The following is a 19,315-nucleotide window of genomic DNA, read 5'->3' as shown; positions in this document are numbered from 1 at the left end:
CTTTGCCGTATTGCTTTGTTGTAACCGGCTTCCTACTTTGTAACAGAGTTGAGATTAACCCTGGAGAGAACCCCCTGCTTTCTAATAATTTCCTTTCAAAAGCCAAGCTGTCAAGTGCAAGTTCTTGACTCGAGGGTGACAGACTGGGCCCTGCGACAATAGATCCTGGTGGTCTGGCAATACCCAAGGGTCGGATATTGACATCTTCCTCATCCATGAGAACCAAGGTCTCTTCGGCCAGAACGGGGCAATTAAGATGACCAGCGCCCCGTCCTCCCGAATCTTCCTCAGCACTGCTGGAATCAGAATAAGAGGAGGGAAGGCATGGACCAGATGGTGACCCCAAGATATCAGGAAAGCGTCCACAGCTACTGGGTTCCACAGGGGAGATAGGGAGCAGAAGGAGGTTACTTTTTTGTTTAGATGACTCGCAAAGAGATCTATTTTGGGAACACCCCATCTTTCTGTGATCTGGGTGAATATCACCTGATTTAGTTCCCATTCCCCCTGTTTTAGGCTGGACCGGCTGAGGAAGTCTGCTTTGTAGTTGTCTACTCCCCTTATGTGTAGGCTTGTTAGGGATAAGAGGTTGCTCTCGGCTATTTGCAGGATTGATTTGGTCACTTCCATTAGATTTTTGGAACGGGTACCCCCCTGGTGATTTAGGTAAGATACTACCACCCGATTGTCCGACATTACTCTTACATGGTGAGAGTGAAGGACCCGCAAGAATTCCTGAAGGGCATATTTTACTGCAAGGAGCTCCTTCATGTTGGAGGATTTTGTTTACTGTAGATGGAGACCAAATGCCCTGGTTACAAGGTCGCCCAGATGAGCCCCCCACCCTGAAGGGCTTGCGTCCGTAGTCAGGACTTTCGAGATCTGAATTACCCATGGGACTCCCTGGGAAAGATTTTCCTGCGATTTCCACCATGTCAGAGAGTGACTGGTGCGAGGAGATAGAGTTAACTGCCCGTCTAAATGCCCTCCTAGATGGATTTGCTCCGACAATATCTGCCATTGAAGATCTCTTGAATGTAATTGGGCCCACTGGACTGCGGGGATGCAAGAGGTCATAGAGCCTAAGAGGGACATGGCCTGACGGAGTGTTATGGAGGGGAGAGATTGGGTTCTCGATACTAAACTTTTTAGTTTTTGTATCTTGTTCTCCGGGAGCCGACATTCCATCTTTTTGGAGTCTAGAGTGAGACCCAAGTACTCCTGGACCTGCGAAGGCATTAGTCTGGATTTTTCTATGTTTATTAGCCAACCCAGATTCTTTAAGGAATGTATCACTATTGCCAGTTGATCCTCGCAATGTTGCGGGGAGGAGCCTATCACCAAGAAATCGTCCAGATATGGAACGATTAGGGTATTTTCTTCTCTGAGGTGAGCCATTACCTCTGCTATCAGCTTGGTGAAAACCCTCGGGGCTATGGCAAGACCAAATGGTAGAGCTGAAAATTGGAAGTGATTTATGACTCCCCTGATGTGAACTGCCATCCTGCGGAATCTCTGGTGATCCTTGTGTATTGGGACGTGATAATATGCGTCCTTTAGGTCCAGGACCACCATGAAGCATTGGGGAAACAACATCTTGATAGATGATTTTATCGTTTCCATCTTGAATGCTTGAACTTCCAGGTAATCGTTTAGTTTTTTTAGATTTATAATGGTCCTGAAGGAACCGTCTGGTTTCTTCCTCAGGAATAGAGGGGAATAGTACCCTTGCCCTCTTTCTTGTGGGGGAACCTCCAGGAGTACTCCCTTTTTTACTAACCCGATGACCTCGTTTTCCAGTGCCAGCTGTTCTTCTGCCGAAGATCTTATAGATGTCATCGTAAAAGAGGGACGGGGGCGTCTTTTGAATGTCAGCCTCAGACCTGATTCTATAATATTCAGAATCCATTGACTGGAGGTGATCTTTTTCCAGGCTGGGAGAAAGAGAGATAATCTCCCTCCCACCTGGGGCGAACCTTCATTGAGAAGGTTTCTTGTTATCGCTGGGGTTTTTGTTAAAGATGAACCCCTTGTTTTTGTTCCTCTTATCCTCCCATTTTCCCTGGCCTCTCCCAGGGTTCTTGCGGAAAAACCTCTTGTTCCGAAAGGGCTTCCGGTAAGAGGGGAGACCTAGAGAGGGAAAGGACTTTTTCTTGTCCCCTGCTTTTTCCAAGATGTCGTCTAATGTGGAACCGAACAAAAACTCTCCTTCGCAGGGGATAGTACACAGTTTTGTTTTTGTTTGCAGATCGCCAGGCCAATTCTTAAGCCAGAGGGCACGCCTGGCCGCATTGGCAAACACTGCTGACCTGGCAGCTAATCTGATAGAGTCTGCCGAGGCGTCAGCCAGAAAAGCCGCAGCTCCCCTTATTACAGGTAATGTCTTCAGCATCGAGTCTCGGGAAGTTTTCCCCTTTAATTGACCCTCTAGTTGATTTAACCAGATCATTAGGGAGCGGGATGTGCAAGCTGCTGCCACTGCCGGTTTCAGGCCTCCTCCCGCTGACTCCTAAGAGCCCTTGAGGAAGGCGTCCGCCTTCTTATCCATAGGGTCTTTTAGGACCCCCATGTCCTCAAACGGGAGAGCGAATTTCTTTGATGCTTTAGCTATTGCTACATCTAATTTGGGGGCTTTTTCCCAAAAGGAGCAGGATTCATCCTCGAAGGGGTATTTCCTTTTTGGAGTTAGGAGAGTCTTTTTCATGGGTTTTTTCCATTCCTTCTTAATTAACGCTGCAATTGCTTCATTAAGCGGGAAAGCTCTTCTCTTTTTTTGTTCTAAGCCCCCAAACATGATGTCTTGTGCTGACTTTTTAGGGTGGGAGTCTACTAACCCCATAGTACTCTTCACTGCCTTTATGAGGCCATCGGTGTCCTCTAGCGGGAAACAATTGTGACCTCCTGAGGAAGAAGTGGATGATGAAGATGAGGAGGAGGAGTCGGAGGATACTGAACTTGCACTATCGCTGTGAGATTTAGAGACTGGGGACGGGGACCTGTGTCTGGTCCTTCTCCGTTTTTTTCCCCTTTTAAGGGATCTAAAGGTGTCTTCCACCTGTTCTTTAATCAGGTTTTTAAGATCTGTTGCAAACCCGGGCAGGCTTTCGGATAAAGTCTGCTGTATGCAGGAATTACATAGCTGCTTCTCCCATGCGGGTGGAAGATCCTCTTTACAGATGGCACAAATTTTGTGCTTTGTTTTACCTACGCTTTTCCTCCCCTATAAAGAGACAAATAATAATCTTACTGTCTCTAACTTTCACGAAGATCAACTTACCACCTCCAGGACCCATAAATACCGGTTGGGGATTCTCTGCCTCTGGCTTTTTCCCCGACGCCGTGCTGGACTCCTTGTTGTGTTGAGACCTTTGGCGTTCTTTGCTGGTGTCCTGGTGACCTTTCTACTGTCGCCTCTTTTGCTGCTGCTGCGGCGATGCTATAGGTGGAGGTGATTCAGGCAAGGGAGATGCCGGGTCGCTCATACTGCTGCTGGTCTGCTGTCAATAACGCGTGCTGCGCTGCTGCTGCGACAACTAGTAGCTCCTAAGGCTCTTGCCGATATACTGCAGAGCCACTGGGAGGAAGTAGATTCTCCCTTTTAAAGCTCCCGCCGCTTTTTTTTTTTTTTCGGCGCCTGCGCAGTAGCGCTCAGCCGACGGCGAGGAGCGTTGAACGCCGGCGCCTGCGCAGACGCTTCTGCGGCGCCTTTGGAACGCACAAGCGTCAGATCGGCGTCGCCTGCGCAGCGGCGTCCAGACAACGGCGAGGAGCACCGAACGCCGACGCCTGCGCAGTCGGGTTCCCCCAGCGTCTCGCGAGACCAGCTTAACTCCGGGCATGCGCCGGACCCTCAAGATGGCCGCCCAGAGTGCAGATATGGCGCTGCTGACCGGCACCCCCGGTCCTATGCAGACCCTACCGCGCGGCTCTGCATGCCCGATGGCAGTGCAGTGTGCAGGCTGACGCGTGCTAGGGGAGGGCCGCGCCGCACCTCCCGCAACCACAGAGGGACCCCCCTGGATGTTGCCGCTGCTGCATCTTAACTGGGGAGGTGACCGCGAACTCCTTGTCACCTCCCCCACTCACCCTAGAGGCCCACTAGCCCCCAGCGGTGGTGCTTCGGGTCACCACCCCAGCCGAGGCAGAGGGACCCCAGCTGCCTGAGTCGGACTGGTTGGCCCCGGAATTCCAACGTCGAACTGGTAAGTCCGTAGGTCTCCCATCAAGGACAGGAAACCAACTGATGCAGGAGAGTGGTACCGCCTTTTTATCCGTAGGTTTCCTGTCCTTGGTGGGCGGATCCCCTCTCTCCGTGGTGCCGTCATGGGCGATCAGAGAAAAACTAAATCTCCGAGCACTAAAAAATACTCAGAGGACCCCAGAGCATGCTCGAGAAATCTCGAGTAACGAGTATATTCGCTCATCACTAATAGGGACGGATGATCAATTTTTTAATCATTACTATTGTATCTGTATGATCTACAGAATATCTGCAGGGGAATCAAATAGCTGCCTGGGAATTTATCTAATTTGTTTCAGCTCTTTCCTTCATGTATATTGTTTTCCCATCTGTATTGGTAGGGTTAAATAGGGAAGAGAGACAGTCCTCGTTGAGTGGGGCGCCAAAAAATCGTTCTTTTAGGGTGCCAATCTCCACTGCCAGGCAGGTTCAGTACTAGGTTTACTGCAGGGTTCTGTAGGTTTTTTATTGTTGTTTTTCATTTTGGTATTTAACCAATTGTATTCACTGGGTAGGTGTTTTTTTAACAATGGAGTAATTAACCCCTTTCTGACCTCGGACGGGATAGTATGTCCGAGGTCAGATCCCCTGCTTTGATGCAGGGCTCCGTGGTGAGCCCGCATCAAAGCCGGGACATGTCAGCTGTTTTGAACAGCTGACATGTGCCCGTAATAGGCGCGGGCAGAATCGCGATCTGCCCGCACCTATTAACTAGTTAAATGCCGCTGTCAATCGCAGACAGCGGCATTTAACTACCATTTCTGGCCGAGCGGCCGGAAATGACGTCATCGACGACCCCCGTCACATGATCGGGGGTCGGCGATGCTTCAGAATAGTAACCATAGAGGTCCTTGAGACCTCTATGATTACTGATCCTCGGTAGCTGTGAGCGCCACCTTGTGGTCGGCGCTCACAGCACACCTGCAATTCTGCTACATAGCAGCGATCTGATGATCGCTGCTATGTAGCAGAGCCGATCGTGCTGTGCCTGCTTCTAGCCTCCCATGGAGGCTATTGAAGCATGGCAAAAGTAAAAAAAAAAAGTTAAAAAAAATGTGAAAAAAATAAAAAAAATATAAAAGTTTAAATCACCCCTCTTTCGCCCCAATCAAAATAAATGAATAAAAAAAAAAATCAAATCTACACATATTTGGTATCGCCACGCTCAGAATCGCCCGATCTATCAATTAAAAAAAGCATTAACCTGATCACTAAACGGCGTAGCGAGAAAAAAATGCGAAACGCCAGAATTACGTTTTTTTTGGTCACCGCGACATTGTATTAAAATGCAATAACGGGCGATCAAAAGAACGTATCTGCACCGAAATGGTATAATTAAAAACGCCAGCTCGGCACGCAAAAAATAACCCCTCAACCGACCCCAGATCATGAAAAATGGAGATGCTACGGGTATCGGAAAATGGCGCAATTTTTTTTTTTTTTTAGCAAAGTTTGGAATTTTTTTTTCACCACTTAGGTAAAAAATAACCTAGTCATGTTAGGCGTCTATGAACTCGTAATGACCTGGAGAATCATAATGGCAGGTCAGTTTTAGCATTTAGTGAACCTAGCCAAACAAAAAACAAGTGTGGGATTGCACTTTTTTTGCAATTTCACCGCACTTGGAATTTTTTTCCCATTTTCTAGTACACAACATGCTAAAACCAATGGTGTCGTTCAAAAGTACAACTCGTCCCGCAAAAAATAAGCCCTCACATGGCCAAATTGACGGAAAAATAAAAAAGTTATGGCTCTGGGAAGGAGAGGAGTGAAAAACGAACACGGAAAAACTTAAAATCCCAAGGTCATGAAGGGGTTAAATTAAATTGTTTTAAGGAATTATGTGTTCACTCGTGGACAGTACATAAGGACAGACGCATGACTTATTCCTTCCAAGGACCAAACTAAGCACCAAGGGGGCACGGAGGCGATTCGACAGCTAAACAAGAAAGGGTTCTTTACAGCTAGAATTCCCTACAGCAGGAGGTAGTAATGGCAGACACTATAAAGGGCTGGACTATTTCCTCAGTGCACATAACATTGTGGGTTATAGTTAAAGGTAATTTACTAACAAAATGAATTGGTGGAGAAAGGATGAACTTGATGGGCCTAGGTCTTTTTTCAACCTATCTAACTTTTGGTCCCTTTAAAAAGAGACAGCTACATATTAAAAAGCTGAAACTCCTAAATCCTTACTCAAATTAGGATGTGAATACCCTCAAATTAAAGCTGAGCGTCTGCAATTTCAGACCATATTGACTATATAACCATCTTAAATATGTTTTTCTAAACTGCTAAAATGCCAAAACCTGTGTCACTGTTCAATTTCTTCTGAACCTAACTATATTATGTGTGAAACGCTTCAGATCACCAAATAAATGTAAATATTAGACAAAGATAACATAAGTAAATGCAGGATGCGTCGCTGACCGATTTTCCGACGTGCAGAAAAATGTTCCTCAGAACGTTTTCTCTACCTGACAGAACAAGGCTTCCAGGTCCTGAAGCAGCAAACAGCCCCAGACCATCATACTACCACCAACATATTTTACTGTTGGCATGACGTTCCTTTTTTGATATGCTGTGTTACTTCTGCGCCAGATGTAATTGGACATACACCTACCAAAAAGTTCAACTTTTGTCTAGACAGACCAGAGTATTCTCCCAAAAGTTTTTGGGATCATCAAGACTGACATGAGCCTTTATGTTTTTATTGCTTAGCAGTGATTTTTGTCTTGGAACTCTGCCATGCAGGCCAATTTTGCCCAGTCTCTTTCTTATGGTGGAGTCATGAACACTGACCTTAACTGAGGCAAGAGAGGCCTGCAGTTCTTTGGATATTGTTGTGGGGACTAATGTGACCTCTTGGATGAGTCGTCGCTGCGCTCTTGGGGTAACTTTTGTTGGCTGGCCACGCCTGGGAAGGTTCACCACTGTTCCATGTTTCCACCATTTGTGGATACTGGTTCTCACTGTGGTTCGCTGGAGTCCCAAAACTTTCCCTCCTGATAGATCTCAATTACGTTATTTTTCATTTGTTCCAGAATTTCTTTGGATCACGGCATGATGTCTACCTTTTGAGGAACTTTTGGTCAACTTTACTTAGTCAGGCAGGTCCTATTTAAGTGATTTCTTGATTGAGAACAGGTGTGGCAGTAGTCAAGAATGGGTGTGGCTGGGCAATTTGAACTCGGCATCCCAAAGTTGTGATAAACCAATTCATATTTTATGTGTGGGGGGAGCGGAATCACATTTTCACACAGGGCACTGTAGGTTTAGATGTCTTTCTCCCTTAATACTAAGACCTTCATTTAAAACTGCATTTTGTGTTTATTTGTATTATCTTTGTCTATTTTAATGTTTGTTTGATGATCTGAAACATTTAAGTGTGACACATAAAAAAAAGAATAGGAAATCAGGAAGGCGCAAACTCTTTCACACAAGTGTTACATAAACGGTGTGTGTGTGTTATATATATACATATACACAGTTAAGTCCATATATATTTGGACAGAGACAACATTTTTCTAATTTTGGTTATAGACATTACAACAATGAATTTTAAACAAAACAATTCAGATGCAGTTAAAGTTCAGACTTTCAGCTTTCAATTGAGGGTATCCACATTAAAATTGGATGAAGGGTTTAGGAGTTTCAGCTCATTACCATGTGCCACCCTGTTTTTAAAGGGACCAAAAGTAATTGGACAATTGCCTCCAAGGCTATTTCATGGACAGGTGTGGGCAATCCCATCATTATGTCATTCTCAATTAAGCAGATAAAAGGCCTGGAGTTGATTTGAGGTGTGGTGCTTGCATTTGGAAGGTTTTTCTGTGTAGTAAACATGCGGTCAAAGGAGCTCTCCATGCAGGTGAAACAAGCCATCCTTAAGCTGCGAAAACAGAAAAAAACCATCCGAGAAATTGCTACAATATTAGGAGTGGCAAAATCTACAGTTTGGTACATCCTGAGAAAGAAAGAAAGCAGTGGTGAACTCATCAATGCAAAAAGACCTGGGCGCCCACGGAAGACAACAGTGGTGGATGATCGCAGAATAATCTCCATGGTGAAGAGAAACCCCTTCACAACAGCCAACCAAGTGACCAACACTCTCCAGGAGGTCGGCGTATCAATATCCAAATCTACCATAAAGAGAAGACTGCATGAAAGTAAATACAGAGGGTTCACTGCACAGTGCAAGCCACTCATAAGCATCAAGAATAAAAAGGCTAGACTGGACTTTGCTAAAAAAAAAATCTAAAAAAGCCAGCACAGTTCTGGAAGAACATTTTTTGGACAGATGAAACCAAGATCAACCTCTACCAGAATGATGGAAAGAGAAAAGTATGGAGAAAACGTGGTACAGCTCATGATCCAAAGCATACCAAATCATCTGTAAAACACGGCGGAGGCAGTGTGATGGATTGGGCATGCATGGCTGCCAGTGGCACTGGGTCACTAGTGTTTATTGACGATGTGACACAGGACAGAAGCAGACAAATGAATTCTGAGGTATTCAGAGACATACTGTGTGCTCAGATCCAGCCAAATGCAGCCAAACTGATTGGTCGTTGTTTCATACTACAGATGGACAATGACCCAAAACATAAAGCCAAAGCAACCCAGGAGTTTATTAAAGCAAAGAAGTGGAATATTCTGGAATGGCCAAGTCAGTCACCTGATCTCAACCCAATTGAGCATGCATTTTACTTGTTAAAGACTAAACTTCAGACAGAAAGGCCCACAAACAAACAGCAACTGAAAACTACCACAGTGAAGGCCTGGCAGAGCATCAAAAAGGAGGAAACATAGCGTCTGGCGATGTCCATGAGTTTAAGACTTCAGGCAGTCATTGCCAACAAAGGGTTTTCAACCAAGTACTAGAAATTAACATTTTATTTAAAATTATTTAATCTGTCCAATTACTTTTGGTCCCTTTAAAAACAGGGTGGCACATGTTAACGAGCTGAAACTCCTAAACTCACTCTTCATCCAATTTTAATGTGGATACCCTCAAATGAAAGCTGAAGTCTGAACTTCAACTGCATCTGAATTTTGTTTAAAATTCATTGTGGTAATGTCTATAACCAAAATTAGAAAAATGTTGTCTCTGTCCAAATATATACGGACTTAACTGTATATATATATATATATATATATATATATATATATATATATATATATATATATATATATATATATATATACATATCACACACACACATATACACACATGCATACACACACACATTCATAGTGTGACTTACCGGGGTGAGGTGGGGGCAGTTGCTGTGGAGCAGGGAAGACAGCGGCGGCAGGGTTATAAGGAGGGGGTTTCGGCAGTGCAAGGCTGCAGCGGGTCCCGGGCTTTCACCAAATGTTGGTGGAGTCCCAGCTCTTACCATCCGCACACTTCATTGTGGTGAACTCCGGAAAAATGGCCGCCAGAGGCGGCGCATGAGCAGATTGAGGTCTCCGCTCCAGAGATCGCAATCTGCACAAGCGCCATCTCCGGAGGCCATTTTCCCGGGAGTCCACCGCATTGAAAAAGATGGGAAATGTGGGGACCCCATCAACATTTTCTGCAAGACCCGAAGCCTTGCACCGCCAAACACCTCCTCCTTCCAGCCCGGGGACCACAGCATTGACCAACTCCTGCTGCCATCAGCCTGGGACCTTGCTCCATTGCAGCCACCTCTTTCCCCAGTAAGCTAACATAAAAGGGGACTATAGGACGCGCCGTATTTTATTAAAACTTTTTTTAAAACTGTCCTCTCCAAAATTGTTGTGCTGGAATAGACATCAGGTAGAAATGATAGGCAATTAGCAAGACAGCCCCTATAAAGGAGTGGTTCTACAGGTGGTGACCACAGACTTTTTCTGTTTTCTCATCCTTTTCGGCTACTGTTTTGGTCCCTTTTGCATTATGTCATTGCTCTCACCCTCAAAGGTACAGTAGCATGAGGCGGTGTCTACTGTACAACCCACAGAAGTTGCTCAGGTAGTGCAGCTCATCCAGGATGGCACATCAACGTAAGCTGTAGCAAGAAAGGTAGCTGTGTCTGTCAGTATAGTGTCCAGAGCATCGAACAGATACAAGAGGCAGGCCAGTACACCATGGGAATATGGAGGGAGGCGTAGGAAGGCAACCACCCAGCAGCAGGACCGCTACCTCTTCTTTTGTGCATAGAGAAAAGGAGGAGCAGTGCCAGTGCCCTGCAAAATTACCTCCAGCAGGCCACTAGCATCCATGAGTCTGCTCGAACTGTCAGAAACAGACTCCATGACGGAGGTATGAGGGCCCAAGTGGGTGTTGTGTTTACACCCAAAACACTGTGCAGGGTGATTGGAATTTGCCAGAGAACACGAATATTGGTAGATTCGGCATTGGTGCCCTGTGCTCTTCACGCATGAGAGCAGGTTCACACTGAACACATGCAAAAGACGTGACAGTCTGGAGACGCAGTGGAGAACGTTCTGCTGCCTGCAACATCCTCCAGCATGACCGCTTTGGCAGTGGGTCAGTAATGTTGTGGGGAGGCACTTCTTTGGAGGGTCGCAGAGCCCTAAATGTGCTAGTCAGAGGTACCCTGACTGACATTAGGCACCGGGATAAGCTCCTCAGACCCAAAATGAGAGCATAAGCAGATGCACTGGGCCCTGGGTTCCTTCTGATGCGTGACAACGCTAGGTTTCACGTGGCTAAAGTGTGTCAGCAGTTCCTGCATGATGAAGGCATTGATGCTATGGACTGACTTGCACGTTCCCCAGACCCGAGTCCAATCGAGCACATCTTGGATATCACATCTCGTTCCATCCACAATCACGTTGCACCAGAGATTGTCCAGGGATTGATTAATGATTTAATCCAGGTCTGGGAGGAGATCCCTCACGAGAACATCAGACACCTCATCAGGAGCATGACCAGGCGTTGAAGGGAGGTCAAACAGGCACGTGGAGGCCACACACACTAGTTAGAATCATTTCCTTGTCTTGAGGTATTTCCACTGAAGTTGGATAAGCCTGTAATTTAATTTTCCACTTTGATTTTGAGTATCATTCCAAAGCCAGACCTCCAAGGGATGGCCACAGGATGGCTGACAAAAAGCACCAAAATAATGCAATCCTTTGGACAAGCTACCTTTATGTTTTTTTTAATCCTGATGAAGAGGTCGTGTAGAACCTTGAAACGCGTTGACTTGAAAACCTGTATAAGTAAACTCCTTTGATTTTACATCAGCCATCAAACTTTTAACAGCAGTGCAATTGAATGACACCACCTTCTTGCACATCGTTTCTCCTGTGTATATCTGACCGGTGTCCTGCAGGAGCTGTTAAATATACCTTTCTCATGTTGCAAGTCGGCAACCATATCAGGTGAGTGGTCTCACAGTTCTTATTTCTCCGTACCATCGGATAAGACCCTATTGCGCTTTTTGTCTCCTAGCTTTCTCATATGTATATCTCACACGCACAGTGTCTTACAGAAGCATTCGTCCCTTTGGCTTTTTACCCATTTGGTACATTACAACCGGTGTTTAAATATTTTTGTAATCCGATTTGTGTGTCATGCATCAGCACTAGACAGTCTAAGTTGGTGAAGTGAAAAAATATGGGCATAAATTAAATTTATGGGATCAAATAACTAAAAATTGCCATGTGCGTATGTATTCACTCCTTTTGCAATCAAGCCCCTAAAAATTTCTGGTGCAAGCAATTACCTTCATAAGTCACATGCTTAGCGAAAGGAAGTCCACCTTTGTGCAATCTAAGTGCCACATGGTCTGTCAGTATATATACACACACCTTTTCTGAAAGGCCATAGAGTCTGCAACACCAATAAGCAATAGTCACCACTAACCAAACACCACCATGAAGACCAAGGAGATCTCCAAACAAGTCAGGGACAAAGTTGTTGAGAAGTGCAAGTCAGGGTTGGGTTGTAAAAAAAATATCAATTTCTAATAATGCTCCGGAGCACCATCAAATCCATTATCATGAAATCGAAAAAACATAGTACAACAACAAACATGTCGAGAGGGCTGCCCACCAAAACTCTCAGCCCAGGCAAGTATGTTGGTATGGTGTTTTGGGGCGATATGCTGTGCCTTTTGGCCTCCCAACATGGTATTATGACATGCAAAGAATTCAATTTTTGTTTCATCTGACTAGACTATAGTATCCCAGTATTTCACAGGCTTGTCTAAATGTTGTTGAGCAAATTTTAAATGCGCTTGCATATGCTTTTTGTTCAACAATGGAGCCTTGCATGGTGAGTGTGCACACAGGCCATTGAGGTGCATTACCTTTTTTTTTTAAACAATTGTACTTGACCTGCTGATTCCAGGTCTTTCTGTAGCACTCCACAGGTGGTCATTGGCTCTTAAGGCCCCTTCACATTAAGCGACGCTGCAGCGATACCGACAACGATCCGGATCGCTGCAGCGTCGCTGTTTGGTCGCTGGAGAGCTGTCACACAGACAGCTCTCCAGCGACCAACGATGCCGGTAACCAGGGTAAACATCGGGTAACTAAGCGCAGGGCCGCGCTTAGTAACCCGATGTTTACCCTGGTTACCATGCTAAAAGTAAAAAAAAACAAACGCTACATACTTACCTACCGCTGTCTGTCCTCCAGCGCTGCGCTCTGCTTCTCTGCTCTCCTCCTGTACTGGCTGTGAGCCGGAAAGCAGAGCGGTGACGTCACCGCTCTGCTTTCCGGCTCACAGCCAGTACAGGAGGAGTGCAGAGCACAGCGCTGGAGGACAGACAGCGGTATGTAAGTATGTAGCGTTTGTTTTTTTTTACTTTTAGCATGGTAACCAGGGTAAACATCGGGTTACTAAGCGCGGCCCTGCGCTTAGTTACCCGATGTTTACCCTGGTTACCAGTGAAGACATCGCTGGATCGGTGTCACACACGCCGATCCAGCGATGTCAGCAGGAGTCCAGCGACGAAATAAAGTTCTGGACTTTATTCAGCGACCAACGATCTCCCAGCAGGGGCCTGATCGTTGGTCGCTGTCACACATAACGATTTCATTAACGATATCGTTGCTACGTCACAAATAGCAACGATATCGTTAACAATATCGTTATGTGTGAAGGTACCTTTAGACAACTCTTCTGATAAGATTTTAGACAAGAGTGAAAATAATTAAGGGGCGCACATGGTCGTAGCCGGTTTATAGTGAAATTATATTCTTTCCACTTTAGGATTATGGCTCCAACAATGTAACATTCAGTAGCTTAGAAATTCTTCTGTAACCAATGCCATCAGTATATTTTGCAACAATAAGGTTACAAATGTCTTGAGACAGTTCACTGGTTTTACATATGATGAGATGTTTCTTGTGTGGCAACTTGGTAATGAGACACCTTCTTATTGGCCATCAGTAGAACCAGCTCATATTTTACTTTCTAATTACTGATACATTTCAGCTGGTGTCAAGACTTTCTTCCATAGCTTTTTGCACCTCTCTTTCTTCAGGTGTCCAATAATTTTTTCACCATGTCATTTCTCATTATTACACACACAACTTAATTTATGGACATCTATGGTCCGATCTCTTTGCCTGTTTGGATTGGATGGGTTGTTACCAGCATCTTGAGATAATTTCATGTCAATTGCACCTTTAGAAATGTATTTACTGAGAAAATTGGTGTTGTGCTCACCAGCTCTATAAAAGATATATTTCATGTCTCTGCACATAGCCCACAGGTCAAGAGCTTGAGTCTGATGTTCTATAGAAATGCTTGCAGGGCGTCAAAAGAATTGTCGTTCTCACACTTGCTGCAGTTTAGAATACATGGAAAAAAATAAAAGATATTGATCAGCAGATGTTTGTCTATTAAACAGCATCTACTGATAGGCTACTCAATACATTTATACATGTGTACTTGAAAAAAGCTGGAGAGTCTCAGACTTTCCAGTGTGGGCGAGCTGGTAAAACAAAAAATAAAATAAAAATGATATGTTTGAACTGTTCACACCGTGTTTTGTTGTAATAAAAGCCACATCCTTTGCTCGGTACCTACAAAGCAAAATACCACAGCACTGAACAAGTGCACTGACACAGATCTTAAATGAACCCCATCTATTGTTGGCACAAAAATGTGTGTAATTTACAATATATAAAGTAAATAAAAACAATTTACAATCTGGACCCATATGCTTGCAAAAAAGGGAAAAAAATAAAAAAGTAATAAAGGCTTAGTTACTCCTTAACCCAGTCACGACTTTTGACGCATATTTAGGCTAAAGGCTGTGTCCCTGTCTTTGATGTGGACTTACACGCCGGGCCATCTTTCCCTGCACTTGATGGATGATTTAATCAGCCATCAAGTGCCATTAACACGCGTTAACCGGAAGAGCGTTATTAACCCAGCCCATCAGCGGGGCACTGATGAGTTGTCATGACAGTTGTAGGTCTAGAATGAACACTAGAATTAATTTTGGGGGGATAACAGCAACATTGCAAAAAGAGTCGATCAATACATCGAATCTAAGTCAAAATGGTATCAATAAGAATGTCAGCTCAATCTGCAAAAAAATAAGCTCTTACACAGCTCCTGAAAAATGGAAACGCTATGAGCCTCGGAAAATGGAGATATGAGCAAAAAAAAAAAAAAATGTCTTAAAATTTTCTGAATTGCTTTTGACGACTTAAATAAAAGAAAAACTATACATGTTTGGTATCGGCGTACTCATACTGACCTGCCAGGGCAGTTTTACCATACAGTGAACATGGTAAATAAAAAAAACTCAAAAAACAATTCTGGTATTGCACTTTTTCCAGTACATTATATGGTGAAATGAAAAAGCAAGCTCTCATGGAAAAATAAAAAAAGTTATGTCTCCTGGAAGAAGGGGAGGAAAAATCGAAAGTGCAGAACAGAAAATCGCATGGTCATAAAGGGGTTAAAGGGGTTATCTGGGACTTTTGTACTTTTATCTAAAAGGGAACCTGTCATCAGTTTTTTAGTGTCTGAACAAATATTACCTTTAACAGCGCCTGCGCAGCATTCCACAAACTTGTATATAATCCCCTGAATCCCCCTGTATATCCCCAAAAATAACATTTGAATTGCGCACACATTGTAAGTAAATCAGGAAAGTCTGATGCGATGGGTGCCATTGCAGCGGCATCTGTCCCCCTTCGCTGCTGCTAATCGCCGTCCTCCGGCTATGACTGATGTGGATGAGAAGTCCATCAGCATAGCCCACTGAAATCACACGCCAGCTTGTGCAGACGCATTTTCCTCTGCTTTATTGCGGGCATGCGTAGTTATGTTTTATTGCTTACTACCTGCCAGTTTTGCCTGGCACTGATCTATGTTGGCTCAGAGTGGTCATGGACAGCTTTTGCCCCTACTTTGTTGATGGGCCATCATTGCTAACGTCATGCTGATTGACAGCCGACAGGGGGAGGCACCTGTCAATCAGCATGACATCAGCAAAGGCGGGCTGCTAACAGAGCAAAGGAGAAAAAAAAGCTGCTCCAGCGATGTGATATCACCGTAAGTCGCAAAATCACGGCACGAGCCTCATAGCAAATTCTCTTACACACGATCCGTGAGCCCCACAGCTGCAGAAAGACAATCGAGTCTGAACAGGTTTGCTTTAGCTTTGTTTGTTTTTTTTCTGCATTGTATTAGAAAAATGTAAAATAATATTAGACAAGCTGAAATTACCCATCAAGTGCGAATCGTCAAACCTTGGAATATGATGCACATAATATACACTAGGAATGATGAAAAGGGTAAGCTGCAGTGGTTTAGATAGAGGGGTCCCTCTTGCATCTTTATTAAGTATATATCTAATAAGCACACACAAGAGCCAACATATTTCATTAAAAAAAATATTATGTCTATGGTATTTAAAAAGTTTCCAACACAGAAACTAAATATTTGTAAGCCCAGGCTTTACATGAATTGAGCAAATGCTGAGAAATAGCCAGTGGATGTTTAGGAAAATAAATATCTATAATACAGAGTATAAAAAGTATCTTGTGGTTATCAGAAAAAAAAATCACTGATAAAATTACTGGCTATAAAAAAAAAAAAAATCTGGGTAAGTCGTTTGGCAATCAAAAATACAATGAATGCTCTTTTATCTCCCCTAAAACGGAATTTTCCAGATGTATGCAAAATCCAGTCCCTTTCACTTCCGAATCGGGAAGTTGCTGGTGTTGCAGAGATGTCCATTTGACAGGTCTCATGCATGGCCTGCACATATCGTATACTTACTGACAGGTGAACATTTCCTGCTGACACAATATCAATAGCACTTTTCATGTCTAGATGCGTTAGTGAGATGTTCTGGATAACACCTTAAAGGGGGTTTTCCAAAGAACAAAGTTAATATTAATCAACATTTTAATCAATAGATCTTGGAATAATAATAAGTTCCACAATTGGATGTGTTTATAAATAATGTTCCTGTGCTGAGATAATCTTATAAATGTGCCCCTGCTGTGTACTGTGTAATGGCTGTGTCTGACCGTACAGGGACATGGTCTGATCATACCACAGCTCCTGTGCAGGGGAGGACGCAGAAGAGAGTATACAGACAGGACAGCAGGGGATTGTTTCTTTGAGGGAAAACTTTGTTTAAAAAATGGCAGTGAAATGTTTTGCCTCACAAAAAAAGAATAATCTGTGATCCTGTGCTGTAATGTCTGTATCCTCTCTTTTGCTCCCTCCCCTGCCCAGGAGATGTGGTATGATCAGACCATGTTCCTGTACTGTCAGACACAACCATTACACAGTACACAGCAGGGGAACATTTATAAGATTGTCTCAGCACAGGAACATTTTATTTAAACACATCCAATTGTGAAAATTATTATCATTCCAAGATCTATTAATTAAAATGTACTTTCTTTTAGGGAAAAACCATTTAATGCCCATAAGTTGATGTAAAAAATAATTTCAAGAGAGGGGAAAAAAAAAAAAAAAGATACTGCTTTTGAATCTAAAAGTAATAAAACTCCTCGGCATATAATGAAATATAAAAAGTTTCTAAAATATAACTAAATATACGGCTCAATTTCTGCAAATTTCATATACAATCAAGAAAATATTTCTGTAAAAAAAGGGGTAAACATCCATATTAGGACATCTTTAACTTTATCTCATAAACGCCTTTTTCTGACTTTCTTTTACAATGTCATCAGGGGAGGGAGTCTGGAAATCAAAAGGCATTATCTGGGTTTGATTTGTGTAATTGGGTAGCGTTAATTCCTTATTTCGGCAGTCCGGTGGTTGCGCTACTAAAAACGACTTCCTGCACGCTTTAGGAATGTAGGTAAAACATAAGCTTAACGCAAATGTGGAGGGCTTGGCTTTCAACGATTTAACCCAAAAGTCAGGTTTCTTGCGATTTTTAGAGCTTAGACTTTTCACCGAATGTATACATTTGTCACTCTTGTGTTCCATCGGATCAGGTGCAGTAGGGTTTACATTAAGACTTAAAGGATCGAGATGCTCCAGAGGCTCACTAATAAGAAAGCGGAGATCTATGTTGGTATCGGTCTCCGTCAGAGTCACTCCACTGGGCTGAAACAAACTGTGGAGGTCATCATGAGGTTTGGTATTGGCTTCAACAAGGAGATCAGACAGGGAAACGTGAACGTCTCCCTGATCAGTGCTCTGAGAAACAGCTAGGGATGACAGAGATGTGGTCAGAGATGGTACATCGAATGCTGCATCAGGCCCGTCAGATAACGGAGACAATGGAACAAGCAACCCAGCCTGCAAGTCTGTATTACATCGATTCTGAGGAGAATCGATCGCAAGATCCTGTAAAGGGTTCCTCTCCCTGTGCTCCTGGATCAGATCAGCCAGTGATGGACTCCCATACTTTGGTACAGACAGATTTTCTCCATCAGAGGACATACTATCCTCTGAATTTAAGACTGAGCTTAGGCTTCCAAATAAAGTGGACTTTTCACGCAAGACATGATTTTCTGGCCCAGTGTTTATGGGGAAGGAACTTATTCGACAAGCATGTAGGCCACCGACAGCCACGTCCATGGATTTTTCTACACTAATAGATGATTGACTTATCTGCATCAAATCAGGAATCGGGGCTGAGGGTTGATAGCAGGGCACAGACATGTCACTCACAGCACCAGGGGTAACAGGCGGATGATTCATTAAATCCAGCAAACTAATCTGCGACAATCTAACGGGTTTTCCATTGCCAATGTTTTGCTGGGAGCCATCGTTAATGAGGGCAGATAGAGTCAAACTGGGAGTATAACCATCTAAAGGATCACCAGAAAAGCTGCTACTCTGCGACCGTATATTTGCTGGCTCAGTAATGGTCAACTGTGAAGGGTCGGGACATTCGGAGTTCAGGGGTAAAGACGATAAGGCTTGGTCACTGGGTAAGTGCTGTAAAGAGGTAAATAAGGCTTCTTACCTTACCATGGCCAATAGTATTCAGGTTGATGAAATAAAACGCAATCCATACAAGACGTCAGCAGGAGCGATACAAAAAAGAAAAAAAGACACAAAAAGGCATTTATTTGCTAAATGTCACAAGAAAACCCTTACATAACATGGATCATTTTTAAAGAAATGTTTGCACATAGAATACATAGCGCTATTTTTTGCAAACAAATAATAGCACCAAGTAGAAACCAGATGTAACCCTTTAAAGTCCTCCCGTTGTACCTCAGCATTGCACAAGTGAGAGGACCTGTGGCAGTTTCTGATGCTAGAATGATACTGCCATCACCTGGGCAATACTTCGGAAATCCTGAAAACATGATCTGTAGGGGGCCATGAGGACTGGAGTTTAGGAAACACTTCTCTATAGGCTCACACGGTAAAGGTACCTTCACACTAAACAACTTCACAATGATATCGCTAGCGATCCGTGACGTTGCAGCGTCCTGGCTAGCGATATCGTTCAGTTTGACAGGCAGCAGCGATCAGGATCCTGCTGTGATGTCGTTGGTCGGAGCTAGAAGGCCAGAACTTTATTTCGTCGCTGGATCACCTGCAGACATCACTGAATCGGCGTGTGTGATGCCGATTCAGCGATGTCTTCACTGGTAACCAGGGTA

General features: G+C 43.9%; 1 protein-coding gene across 4 annotated transcripts in view; it reads right to left on the bottom strand.

Annotated features, from left to right (window-relative positions):
- Nucleotides 1–19,315, bottom strand: part of HBS1L (HBS1 like translational GTPase) — a 121,154-nt gene that overhangs the window by 63,432 nt on the left and 38,407 nt on the right. The window contains exon 5 of one of the 4 annotated variants that reach the window (XM_069725990.1): nucleotides 15,883–18,661. The exons of 2 other annotated variants lie outside the window; for them this stretch is intronic. In XM_069725990.1, the coding sequence (XP_069582091.1) occupies nucleotides 17,370–18,661 (1,292 nt within the window). In that variant the 3' untranslated portion in view covers nucleotides 15,883–17,369. Of the gene's footprint in view, nucleotides 1–15,882; nucleotides 18,662–19,315 lie in introns of those variants that run through there. One more of the 4 variants, XM_069725991.1, reaches the window with a different exon arrangement.

The sequence above is a fragment of the Ranitomeya imitator genome, chromosome 5 (genome assembly GCF_032444005.1).
Source record: "Ranitomeya imitator isolate aRanImi1 chromosome 5, aRanImi1.pri, whole genome shotgun sequence".
Lineage (NCBI taxonomy): Eukaryota > Metazoa > Chordata > Amphibia > Anura > Dendrobatidae > Ranitomeya > Ranitomeya imitator.
The sequence above is the reverse complement of the archived record's forward strand: the minus strand, read 5'-3'. Positions and strand labels throughout refer to the sequence as shown.